General features: G+C 44.7%; 1 protein-coding gene across 2 annotated transcripts in view; it reads left to right on the forward strand.

The window, feature by feature from the left end:
* The first annotated feature begins 2,262 nt into the window (after window positions 1-2,262).
* The window catches only part of KSR2 (kinase suppressor of ras 2), a 607,737-nt gene continuing 595,729 nt past the window's right edge, over window positions 2,263-14,270 (forward strand). For both annotated transcript variants that reach the window (XM_040345855.1, XM_040345864.1), the window contains exon 1: window positions 2,263-2,463. In XM_040345855.1, coding sequence (XP_040201789.1) covers window positions 2,287-2,463 — 177 coding nt within the window. In that variant the 5' untranslated portion in view covers window positions 2,263-2,286. The remainder of the gene's footprint in view (window positions 2,464-14,270) is intronic.

Raw genomic sequence — 14,270 nt, forward strand, 5'->3', positions numbered from 1 at the left:
TCATCACTAACCTAGTCTCAAAATACCAACCAAATGCTTCTCTTTGTTCCTCTGAAGGCCTTTTGCTCTCTAGATCCCTTGTCACCTCCTCCCATGCTTGCCTCCAGGACTTCTCTAGAGCCTCTCCCATTCTTTGGAATTCCATACCCCAATCTGTCCGGCTATCTCCTATACTGATCCCTTTTAGGCGATCCCTGAAAACGTTTCTTTTCAGAAAAGCCTATCCTGCCTCCACCTTACAACTGTACTTTTATTTTCTCCATTAGCTCATCCCCTACAGTTATTATCTTTTTCTATCACTTGGCCCTCCCTCTTAGGTTGTAAGCTCTAACAAGCAGGGCCCTCTGATTCCTCCTGTATTAAATTGTATTGTAACTGTACTGTTTGCCCTAATGTTGTGAAGCACTGTGTAAACTGTTGGCGCTATATAAATCCTGTATAATAATAATAATACTTCTAATAATAATATTTAGAATCACCTTAAAGTGGAGTTCCAGGCAAAAATGTAACTCTGTTTGAAACAAAAGCACACCCCACCCCCTCTTGTTTTTGGATATATATATATATATATATATATATTTATTTTTTCCATACCTTTTTGCCATGTTTTCTTCTGGACTTGCGTCCCATGGCATCACAGCGAGGTACATAACTTCCGTGTTTTTTTGTGCCCTCCTCCCCCCATCGTCTTCTGGGACCATTCAGAAAATGGCACGTGACTTGCGCAGTAGGAAACAGGTTTTTGGACGGGTCGGCTTGGAATGCCGGCATCGTGGGCTCCCTGGACAGGTAAGCGTCCTAATATTAAAAGTCAGCAGCTGCAGTATTTATAGCTTATAGATTTTTTTTTCACCCAGGCTGGAATTCCGCTTTAAAGCGAAACTCCAAAAAAAAAAAAAATCTAAAGTCAGCAGCTACAAATACTGTATAATAATATTAGGACACTTACTTGTCCATGAATCCACCCCAGCCAATTTTTCAATCGGCTGTAAGGTGCCGTCGCCGCCAATTCCAATTAGGGAAACTGGCAGTGAAGCCTTGTAGCTTCACAGCCGGTTCTCTACTGCGCATGCGCAAAGCGTGCTATGCTTTGTGAATGGCCCTGCGGCGAGGGAAGGAGGATGGGGGGGGGCAACTTCCTGTTGACTTTGCCGGAAGTGTGAGTGGGTACCTCTCAAAACCAGGTACCCGCACCCCTGAAAGCTGACAAACAAGCGGAGCTTCCCCTTTTGGCAGCTGGTTCTCCTGCTTATCCTATCGGAAATAAATTGTTTGGAAAATAAATCGATTATTTATCTAAGCGTGCATGGCCCCCATTAGTGCTGTCGATCGATGAAAACAATCGATCATTTCCCACTGTGGCCGACTGACTCAGTTTGATCAGGAATTTATGCCTTTTGGATTATTCGCTCATATCGATCGGATTATAACATTTAAGCATGTATGGCCACTAAAAGGCAGCCAAGGCTAGGAAAGGCTACAAGGGTCCAGCCTGTGTTCAGTAGACAGGAGCAGCCATATTACTGGAGGAGGAAAGTTGCTTTTTCTTCCCTGACTCCAGCAACACATACACAGCAGCAACAGCAACCAGCTCTCACCTACACAGCAGCCCAGGGTCCTCCTGCCAGGTGCGCGTGCATGCTCCTACCCCCAGAGCTCCGCCCCTCCTCCCATCCGCGTCCAAGGCTCCCTTGATTGACAGGCAAGATGTCGGTGCAGAGAGAGGATGCAGCAACAGCAACACAGACTACAGCAGCAGCAGGCACCGGCTACAGCACACTCATGCAGCGATCACCCTAAGGGCCGACACATGCAGCCTCTAGTCTGTTCTTAATAAAAGGGGGCCACCTCCAGCCATCACCCCCCCCCCCCCTTGACAAGTGATCGCCTCCGATCTGGAGGCTTTGCAGGCAGATCCCACACGCTGTGTGTACGCATACATCTCCTTGTTGGCCCCATCCTCAGCACCGCTGCTGCCTGGTGTTGTAGAATCGAGGGGGGTGGGGGGTGGTGGGGGGGATAGGGGGACTCTAATGGAGGAAGCCTGAAGAGTGAGCCGAGGCTGGAGCTGATACATCCTTCTTCTACCTAGGCTGCCCCCCTCTATGCACCTGTGCTGAACACTGGGGGGAATTGTCGGGTGGGGTGGACTAGTGGCAGAAGGTTAGAGTAGGGCTACTGATCTCTCATATATATATATCTCATTTTTTTTCTTTGACTCTTATTGTTATTTGGGGGGGAGGGTGGGAGGGAAGAGGAAGGGTGTCTGCAGAGCAAAGTGGAGAAATGGATGAAGAAAATGTAGCCGGCAGCGACGATCAGCCCCTGAGTTTGCAGAAAGCCCTGCAGCAGTGCGAGTTGGTCCAGAACATGATCGACATCAGCATCTCCAACCTGGAGGGGCTCAGGACCAAGTGTGCCACTTCCAACGACTTGACACAGAAGGAGATCAGGACATTGGAGGTAGGTGACCAGCACCTCATTGTGCCATCTGATTCCTTGCCATTTGTTTGCTTTTATTCCCATTCCGATCCCCCCCAACCACCGCGATCCATGCTGCCAGTGGGTTTGTTTATATCCCCAGCTTGCTGTGCAGTGCCATAAATGAAGCAGCTGCAGTGAGATGGAGTGAGCCTGCGCATTCTGCAGGTGGTCGCAAAGGTGCTTCTATGGAACAGACTGTGCACTGTGCTTCTACACCCCCCATCCATCCTCCTTCATCTTCCCCAACCCACACCTTTCACACATTCTTGCTGAATTGTTGCAGATAGATGCCAAGAGTCTTCCATTGCTGGTGTATAGAGATGATGGCCCCAACCACTATCCAGGACCACAGCAGAATAGCATTTACAGAACCTGCTCCAGCTAGGCCCTTTATTCCACATACCTGACCTCTCTTATCTAGGCATTGCATGAGGCTTACCATCATTATACTGTAGATTCAGATAGTAAAGAGAACCTCAATAGATTCTTCCCTGATCATTCAGTTTTCCTAATCAATGTTATATATCTGTTATCTAGGCATTGCATGAGGCTTACAATCATATATACATATTGTATAGATTTAGATATTAAAGGGAACCTCAATAGCATCTTCCCTGATCAATACGTTTTCCTAATCAATGTTATATATCTGTTATTTAGGCATTGTATGAGGCTTATAGATTCCAATATAAAAGGGAACCTCAATAGATTCTTCCCTGATCATTAATTTCCCCTAATCAATGTTATATATCTGTTATTTAGGCATTGCACGAGGCTTACCATCATATATACCTATCATATAGATTCCGATATTAAAGGAAACCTCAATAGCATCTCCCCTGATCAATACGTTTTCCTAATCAATGTTATATATCTGCTATCTAGGCATTGCATGAGGCTTACAATCATACATTCCTATCATATAGATTCCAATATTAAAGGGAACCTCAATAGCATCTTCCCTGATCAATACGTTTTCCTAATCAATGTTATATGTCTGTTATCTAGGCATTGCATGAGGCTTACAATCATATATACCTATCCTATAGATTCATATATTAAAGGGGGCCTCAATATCATTTTTTTCTAACAATTTTCCAAAGCAATGTTCCCTGTTCTAAGCACAGAGATGGTGAACCTTGGCACTCCAGATGTTTTGGAACTGCATTTCCCACGATGCTCGTGCACTCTGTAGAGTATGATGAGCATCATGGGAAATGTAGTTCCAAAATATCACTGACATAGACCATCAGAGCACATTGTGGACAGGTGTAAATTAACATGACATAATATTCTTGCACACGATTGATATTCTGTAGGCTGCATATACATATAGGTATAGGACTACATGGATTTGATATCATGTCAGGTGCTCTCAGATTGTGTTTTGCATGCATGATATTTTCACATGCTGGGCTTTCAATCCCCAGTTCTTAAAGGGGTTGTAAAGGTTATTTTTTTATTTTCTAAATAGGTTACTTTAAGCTAGTGCATTGTTGGTTCTTTAACCCTTTCCTTTGATTTCCCTTCTAAATGTTTGTTTTCTTTGTCTGAATTTCTCACTTCCTGTTCCTCCTCAGTAAGCTGTTCTAAATGACTTTCCACCGCTCGGATGATGGTGGAAAACTTACTGAGGAGAAACAGGAAGTGAGAAATTCAAACAAAGAAAAAAAAACATTTAGAAGGGAAATCAAGGGAAAAGGTAAGTGAACCAACAATGTACTAGCTTAAAGGAGCCAATTTAGAAAATAAAAGACGAACCTTTACAACCCCTTTAAATTTGGAGGTTTCAGTAGTATAAGGCAGGGGTCGCCAAACTTTCTAAGCAAGGGGCCGGTTAAGTGTCCTTCAGGCTTTAGGGAGGAGGGTGGACTGTGGTCATCGGGGGTAGAAAGTGCACCAGCATTGGTGCCCCATCATTGGTTGTAATGAGAGGAATAGTGCCCCTACGTTGGTTGTAATGGAAGGAATAGTGCCCCATTGATTGTGTCAGTAGGGGGAATGGTGGCCTAGTGGACAACATAGCATCACTAGCCATAATAAAAGTGGCTTGTAGGGTAAGTTTATACCCTAAAGCCTAGTACACACAATGAGATTATCGGACAATTGATTGTCTGTTTTATCTTTTGCATGCTAGTCTCATATCGAAAATGAATAGGTTACTAAAGTATGAAAATTCTTGTACGACAGAATAAAAATTCAGAAGTGATGTAATGTATTTGTATTGTATTTTTTTTTAGACAAAAACTACTGATTAAGGCTCCATGCACACTAGTGACACCAATGGTGGGACACTATTCCTCCTACTGAAATCAATGATGGGACACTATTCTTCTCACTGACTCCAATGATGGGGCACTATTCTTCTCACTGACACCAATGATGGGATACTATTCCTCCCACTGACATCAATTATGGAACACTATTCCTCTCACTGACATCAATTATGGCAGGGTTTGACAAACCCCAGGCGCCAGATCGCAATGGCGACTGGAAATAGTGGCCTGGCTCCTGGGCTACACTGCAGCATTTGCGTCTTGTCCCCATGCGGTCCCCGCCCCCCGGGTGCCGGTAATTGAGGCCGCTGCTTTGCGGCCTGCTGGAGCGAGATGCTTACATCGGGGAACTGGCGCCCCCTTGTGGTGGCCAGGGCTGCGACAAGCAGTCACTGACAGCACCGAGGCTTTCCCCTGCCTGTTCTCACTGCCCATCTGCTTTCCAAAAGGTACAAAGTAACTTGTAGATACTCTTATTCTACTTTCATTCATCTGTAGATCAATGGGATGTGCTTCCATCTGATGTCAGTAAAAGCAATCTGATAAGTTTTTTTTTATTATTATAAAATGTGTTCCTATTTAAACCCTAATTAAAATGTATTGTTTTATTTATATTTTTCTAGCCATAAACATTTGAACTTCTTTTTTTCTTTTATTTCTTTTTTTTTTATTTTTAGTGTCAGTTAAAAAAACAAGCACTATTTGGGGAAAAAGCCAATTATTTTCTAAAAATACATACAATACATTTATCTGCAGTAACAAAATTATATATAGGGCTCAGCAAACCCAAGGCGCCAGGTCTCGACTGGAAATAGTGGCCTGGCACCTGGGCTATACTTGTACCCGTGCTGGAAAAAAAAAAACTGGCTCCTAACTTTTCTAGTTGGCTCCCAGATTTCAAGCAAATTTGTCAAGCCCTGAATTATGGGACACTATTCCTCCCACTGACATCAATGATGGGACACTATTCCTCCCACTGACACCAATGATGGGACACTATTCCTCCCACTGACACCAATGATTGGAAACTATTCCTCCCACTGACACCAATGATGGGACACTATTCCTCTCACTGACACCAATGATGGGAGACTATTCCTCTTACTGATGTCAATGATGGGACACTATTCTTCTCACTGACTCCAATGATGGGACACTATTCCTTTCACTGACATCAATGATGGGACACTATACCTCTCACTGACACCAATGATGGGACACTATTCTACTCACTGATATCAATGATGGGAAACTATTCCTCTCACTGACTCCAATGATGGAACACTATTCCTCTCACTGACTCCAATGATGGGACACTATTCCTCTCACTGACTCCAATGATGGGAAACTATTCCTCTCACTGACTCCAATGATGGAACACTATTCCTCTCACTGACTCCAATGATGGGACACTATTCCTCGCACTGACTCCAATGATGGGACACTATTCCTCTCACTGACTCCAATGATGGGACACTATTCCTCTCACTGATATCAATGATGGGACAGATACTATTCTTCTCACTGACACCAATGATGGGACACTATTCCTCTCACTGACTCCAATGATGGGACACTATTCCTCTCACTGACATCAATGATGGGACTCTATTCCTCTCACTGACATCAGTGATGGGGCACAATTCCTCCAACTGAGACCAATGTTGGGACACTATTTCTCTATTAACAAAAATAGGGCACTGGCCACAGTCATAGCAGTCTGAAGGACAGTAAACTGGCCCTTTGTTTAGAAAGCTTGGAGACCCCTGCTATAATGTGCTGATTTTCTTAACTACTGGTTTAAATTTGGCCATACCCTATACAATGCTCTTGTTCAATCTCCTTTAGATTTACCTTCAACTTTATAGTGTGGGGTCCTGCCTGATTGCATACAGATTACTAATTAATGGGCTGGTTATTGGTCATTACTAGAATATTTAGATCCCTGAAAGGTCCCGGTATATTTTATGATTTTGGTAAATCTAGAGGAAAATTGTACGAGAGAATTGTATAATGTGTGGCCAGCTCAAGGCTCATACACACGATGAGAATATCAGATGAATGATCGTCCGTTTTTTTTTTTGCTAGTCTCATATCAACAATGAAGATGTTAGTAAAGTTATGAAAATTCTCGTAAGGCAGAATACAACTTCAGGAGTGATGCAATGTATTGTATCGTATTGTAATGTATTCTTTCGTTTCCGAGCACGCATGGTCTTGGTCTTCTAAATTTTTCAGATGAATACTGATTAAATGAAATCCATACATCCTGATATCCTACAAGAAAAAAATGTTTGTGTTAGTCCCTTTGGATAATTTGCATGAACTGTCATGATCGGCTCTCGAAAGCTGTGTACCAATGATCAAATTATCGTACGATCGATTGGAAAGCGGTATTTTTCATCTGATCGTGTGTATGTGGCGTTAGAGGCAGATTCAGAATATTTTCTCCATTTTAATGCAGTTAAAATGAAAGTATATAACCCGTGAATATATAATGGAGCTCTCGTTCACACTACACGCATGTGATTCGCACAGGAATCGTACGCATGTGATTCGCACAGGAGTTCACACTACACGCATGTGATTCGCACAGGAGTTCGCACAGGAATCGTACGCATGTGATTCGCACAGGAGTTCACACTACACGCATGTGATTCTCCCATTCGTCTTGAATGGCTCAAATCGCACCGCATCTGCATCAAAAAGGTGTGGGCAGCTTTTTTTTTTGTTCGCACTGGAACTGGATCGGAGGGGTGTTTACACACAGCGTTTTGCGACCTGCTTTTGGGGTGTCATTAACTTTTATTTGACACCCGCAGAAGATCGCATGAACACAGTGCGATTGCTATGCGGTGTGGAAAACATGCAGGAATCAATGTGTTTCCTGCACCACATCAGCGTGAACCAGGGCTGAAAGGGTTTTATTACATCTGTTCAACAAGCGCAAAGAAAAAAAGCTGTTTATCCAGCTAGAAATCTGGTGAGCTGATAACTTCCTGTACTCTCTGCCTATAGATTGTTATCGGTTAGCATTGTTCCTTGCTATCTCCGTTTTCTTCAAAACACCTGCCCCTGTTATGGAGAATAAAGTAGACCTAACACACTGTTATGTTATCCAAACACTCTCTGCCCTCAGGAGACAGCGCTGATAAGTACGGTTGGCACCCTAGGACAGGAAGTAAGTTAATTGTAGGATTACCAGATTAAACTAAAGGGGACAAATTGAGAAAAAAGAAAACCAATGCAGCCACCAAATCTAAGGACTGGTAAGCTGCAATACTATCAATTTTTTCTTCTTGGTTTTAAATGCACTTTAACCCCTTCCTTACCGGGCCATAATAATATGACGCCAGCAGGAACCCTCCCTCCCTCCAGGTGGATATCATATGACGTCCTTTCTTCCTGGCCATCTAGGGGGGGGGGCGCGCGTGACCCTGGCTCGTGTGCCCGGCAGCCGCGATGTCCGCCGGGGCACCTGCGATTGCCCACGATCACGGCAGGAGTGTTGATCTGTGTGTGTAAACACGCAGATCCACCTCCTGTCAGAGGTGAGGAGACCGATGTGTGTTCCCAGTACAGAGGAACACAGATCTGTCTCCTTCCTTTGTGAGTCCCCGTCCCCTACAGTTAGAATCACTCTCTAGGGAACATATTAACCCTTCAACGCCCCCTAGTGTTAACCCCTTCTTTGACAGTCACATTTACACAGTAATCCGTGCAGTTTTATAGCACTAATCGCTGTGTAAATGTGAATGGTCCCAAAAATGTGTCAAACGTGTCCGATGTGTCGGTCACAATAAAAATCGCAGATCGCCGCCATTACTAGTAAAAAAATATATAAAAATGCCATAAATCTATCCCCTATTTTGTAGACGCTATAACTTTTGCGCAAACCAATCAATATATGCTTATTGCGATTTTTTTTTTTAAATTGTGATATTTATTAAATCAAAAAGTAAAAAATATTGTGGTTTTTTTTCAAATTGTCACTCTTGTTTTGTTTATAGCGCAAAAAAATAAAACCGCAGAGGTGATCAACTACCACCAAATGAAAGCTATATTTGTGTGGGGGGGGGGGGGACATAAAGATTTCATTTGGGTACAGTTTTGCATGACCACGCAATTGTCATTCAAAATGCAACAACGCTGAAAACTAAAAATTGGTCTGGGCAGGAAGGGGGTAAAAATACCCTGTATGGAAATGGTTAATAAAACACATACACATGCTAAGGCATCATCTTACAAAAAGGTTTTTTTTTCTGCAACAAATGTTATCCTGCTTCAGGAATAGGTGGCTAAATTCTAATGTCATCGATCATAATACAGCTTCTACCTTTGCAGTACCTCTGTGTAAAGTGAATATAATGGCAAAAGTGCTTACCTAAAGGGAAACTTCACCTGGCTATCAGAAAAATAAAAGTCAACAGCCACAGGCCTCCACTGCACACGTGTAAGATAACGGGATGCAGGGAGACTGGTTCTGTTCCCTTCTGGGATGTATGATGAGTAGCCCAGGAGGCTGTGGGCTAAAGGTATGTCATCTTTGCCTAGGCAGGGAATGAGGAAGTAGGAGTAAGTACCACCAGAAAACATACTCGCTTCCCAAAAAACTAACAAACAAAACAACACTGACATTTTGTAACAGACGGGAGGAAGAAGGGAAGGGAAGCATCTCTGGGCTGCCCCCACACCTCATTTAGGTCTAGGGGATGTCACAAAAAGCAGTTTTTATTACCCGATCCTCTGCTGCTAGTGCTCTTCTCTTTTATGCTTTGGTGGTGGACTGTTTCTCAGCATTCTCATGTCCAGGGCAGCGTTATGGGCCCTGCACTTAAAGGGGTTCTAAAGATTTGTTTTTTATTTTCTAAATAGGTTCCTTTAAGCTAGTGCATTGTTGGTTGACTTTTCTCATTTCCTGTTCCTCCTCAATAAGCTTGCCCCCATCATCCGAGCCATTCTGGCTGGGGGTTAGTCAGCGTGTTCGCCCCCTCCCTTGGGACAACATCCCTGCGAGGAGACACTTGTTAACCCCCAGCCAGAACAGCTGGGATGATGGGGGCAAGCTTACTGAGGAGAAACAGGAAGTGAGAAATTCAAGCAAAGAAAATATTTAGAAGGGAAATTGAAGAAAAAGGTAAGTGAACCAACAATGCACTAGCTTAAAGAGACCAATTTAGAAAATAAAAAACGAACCTTTACAAACTCTTCAATTGATGACATCATAGGACCTAAAACCATCTCAGTATAGGAAAAAAGAGGCTGCAGGTACTGGACTTACAGCCTATAGGAACCGACTACAGCAGAGGATCAGGTAAGTAGACCCAAACAAGCATTTAACCCTTGCAGTGCAGTGGCATCCCCACTGCAAGGGAGGATTTATCCTTATCCCGGAGTTCAGCCTCATGCCGCGTACACACAATCACTTTATGTGATGAAAAAAAACGACGTTTTTAAAAACATCACTTTAAATGACCGTGTGTGGGGGAAAACGTTGTTTTATGTCTTGTGAAAAACGACAAAAAGAAATTGAAGCATGCTTCAATTTTATGTGTCGTTTTTCAAAACGTCGTTTTTTACTTCACAGAAATTGACCGTGTGTAGCAAAAAACGACATTTAAAACAACGTTTTTACACCCGCGCATGCCCAGAAGCTAGTTATGAAGCGAGCTTCAATGGAAAAACGTGGTGAACGTAACCTCGCTTTGCTAGAACATTGTGAAAAAACGATGGTGTGTAGGCAACTTTGTCTTTGAAAATTGAAGTTTCAAAAACGTCGTTTTTTACTTTACAGAAAATGTCGTTTATTTTCATCACATAAAGTGATGGTGTGTATGCGGCATTACAGTGGAACTTCAGTAATTTTTTCATCTTTCCATCTATTAAATCTTCTGCCCTTGTTTGTTGTTTTAACTTTGTCTAGTAAAACATTTTTTTTCTGCCAGTAAATACCTTTATACAGCCCACTTCCTGTTTCTTGTATGGTCATTAGCCTAGGCATATGACATCATCCACAGCTTTCTCTTTCACTCTCGTGAGAGTTTGCTGTGAAGAGGGGGGGGGGGGATGAGTCATAAGAGGGCAAATGAGAGCTGCAAAGCTGGAGGTGTGCCTCTTTGTGTCTATAAATCCAGGAAGTGAACAGGCAGCAGCTTCAGCTACCCATAATTAAAATGATTGCAGCCAGACTCAGTGGAGGGAGATTTCTGCAGCATATATGGCAAGTACAGAATCACAGTATATATAAAATAGTATGCAAAGTGGTTGGAGGGAAGCTTCAGAATGGCAAATTATGTGAGCAGACTGCAGTTCCTCTTTAAGTTACAATTAGAGTTGCACTGATACCATTTTTTACCAGCGAGTACGAGTACCGATATCTTCTGTCAAATACTGACCTATACCAATACCTTTGAAAAATGGATGGACGCAAATCGCGCTGCAAAGAATCACATGCAGTTTGAACAGGAATGTGGTGCAATTCCTATCCAAATCGCATGCGGTCTCCCCCACCGCTCCTGTGTGATCCCAGTATAGAAAGACAGGGAAGCACCATTGTGGTGCTCACAGGGCTGGAGGAGATGTAGGAAGTTTCAGGACGGAAGTGATGTCAGCTTGGGGGTGGACCAGCTATGCACCTCCTCCAGCCCTGTGAGCACCACAAGCGACTGTGGTTTTGGATTTGACATGTGTAGCGCCCCTTTACTTTCAGTATGGGCACTACGCTAAAGTTAGTGGGGAATGGGAGAGTTATTTTTGCTCCCATTCACAATTTGCTAAATTCTGGGCTGCTGTCATTCCTGAACTGTCCTGTAGGTCAGTCTGCGCTCCAGGGGTGCTGATTCCACGCCTGGGCGACAGGTGGCGCTAGAGGGGTTCTTGCGGTGCCACTTTTCCCCAGCAGCCAATTGGAGGGGTTTTCCCTCGCGGGGCATGCTGGGGGAGAGTATATCTGTGGCAGAAGCCATTTTGTGTCGTTCTTCGCGGGTTCCAGGTGCGGCAACCACCTTCAGGGTGTGCGCATCTAACGGACCCCGGCGATGGCCTACCAGGCTGGGGTCGCATGCTACGCAGAGCTTCGTGTTGCTGAAAGGGGCCCCAGTGACTTACTGGGTTCCCAGCTCTACTGAGGAGATCCCAGGCTGTGTGCCGTTCAATGGGGGTGTCGGCTTGAGGAAAACCCGGAGGCAGGTTGTCCAACAGGGCTTGAACGAACCATCGGGGATCGGGTGACCGGGACATTGACAGGTACACTTCAACTGTCACCCGGTGACCCCTTACTCAATCTACTGGAAAGATTTGCTCAATCCATTCGGTTTCACTTAAAGTACTAGGCCTGTGGCAGAGGCCCTAGAGCCAGGCCTGTGGCAGAGGTCCGTTCCTCCCAGCAATCTAAAGTGACACTTCGGCTGCCAGGCTTGTGGCAGGAGTCTGTCCGGGGGCACTTCACCCACTCTGGCTAGAGTGGCGACGAACTGTTACTACTACTACTGTGCTGTTAAGAGCAGGATTGCTTGGTTCTTATCCAGGCCTGATACTGAAAAGTTCTCTTCTGCTTCATCAACCTTCTTGCTATACCTCATGTTGATGTTGGCTATGTTGGGCCTGGAAATAAAGCATTTGAAAACCTTCATTCAATGACTGGACATTCGCTCACTACTTCGCTTACTTCTCTGCTCATCAACTACACCCCTAGACAACACTGAGAGGTAACTCAATAGGCCGATCCCAACAACAACCAGCGGCTCCTGAGGGCGTAGCGCTACACATGCAAGATATATTAAGTACTATTAACATGTGAGTTGTGATAACATAATTTTTTTTTAATAAACTGTTTGTTTGCCCATTGCTGCACTTCTTAGATTCTTAGGGCAAACTGGTTGTACCAGGGGTGGACTGACAACTCATGGGGCTCTCGGGCAATAGGAGATTATGGGGCACCCAGGCAATAGGAGATTATGGGACCCCCGGGCAATAGGAGATTATGGGGCACCCAGGCAATAGGAGATTATGGGGCACCCAGGCAATAGGAGATTTTGGGGCCCCCGGGCAATAGGAGATTATGGGGCCCCTGGGCAATAGGAGATTATGGGGCCCCCGGGCAATAGGAGATTATGGGGCACCCAGGCAATAGGAGATTATGGGGCCCCCGGGCAATAGAAGATTATGGGGCACCCAGGCAATAGGAGATTATGGGGCACTCAGTACTGTATACACAATCACAATATACATACACACACTGAGAAGGTACTGGAGAGGTGGGGCAGCTATAATCTTGGGATTTTTAGACCCATAGGATGTCGGTAAGGGACATTTCAGGGACAGGTGTAAAAAACACAGATTTTTACATACTGTCCCTGGTTTTACTGAGGCTGGCAACCCTGATGGGGCCCCCTAGTGGCATGGGGCCCTCGGGCAGTGCCCGAGTGCCTGAATGGTCAGTCCGCCCCTGGGTTGTACTGAAGTTGTTCCATCGATCGACTTCAGTACATATTTTTTGCATGTGGGGGAATTAAACAATTTGCTTTCTTTCCAATCTGTCAGAGGCGGCTCTCTAATTAGGCAAATTAGGCAGTCGCCTAAGGCCTCACACTCAAAGGTGCCTCGCGGCCGCCTAATTTGCCTGTGATCAATACTAATATCGGCATCATCAGATCTCTCTATTACACCTCTCTTTCTCACCTCCCCCTCTCTCCCCCTCTTGCATTGGCCGAATATGTCTGATGGGTGAGGAGGGTGCCCTGGAAGTGGTGCTGATCACCTGTGTGCTAGATCCGTGCATTTTCTGCAGCCATTTTTCTTGCTTGAATTATTTTTCCCATTATGGGCGTGAGTGGGGCCTCATGTTTAAGGGGCCTCATGGCCTTTTTTCCTAAGGCCTCACAAAGCCTAGAGCCGCCTCTGCCATCCATGGTGAAATGAAAGAAAGTTGCACAATCTAAGGCAGGGATCCTCAAACTACGTCCCTCCAGCTGTTGTAGAACTACACTTCCCATGAGGCATTGTAACACACTGACATTCACAGACATGACTAGACATGATGGGAATTGTAGTTCCTGAACAACTGGAGGGCCACAGTTTGAAGACCCATGATCTAAGGCATGGGTGCTCAACCTGTGGCCATCCAGCTGTTGCAAAACTACAAGTCCCATGAGGCATTGCAAGGCTGACAGTTACAAGCATGACTCCCAAAGGCAGAGGCATGATGGGACTTGTAGTACCATAACAGCTGGAGGGCCACAGGTTGAGCACCAATGATCTATGGGCTGGTGAATAGTTCCTACTAGAACATTAGATCCCTGGAAGGTCCTGGTATATAGGTCACCAGCACATTCACTGTTCAATGCATATAAAAACAAAGGGCCAGATTCACGTAGATCAGCGGATCTTTAGATCCGCTCGATCTACCTGATTTAAGATCCGCTCCCGCAAGTTTGCGAGGCAAGTGGGTAATTCACAAACCACTTACCTCCAAACTTGCGGCGGTGGATCGTAAATCCCCCAGCGGAATTC

The sequence above is a fragment of the Rana temporaria genome, chromosome 1, assembly GCF_905171775.1.
Source record: "Rana temporaria chromosome 1, aRanTem1.1, whole genome shotgun sequence".
NCBI classification, from domain to species: Eukaryota; Metazoa; Chordata; class Amphibia; order Anura; family Ranidae; genus Rana; species Rana temporaria.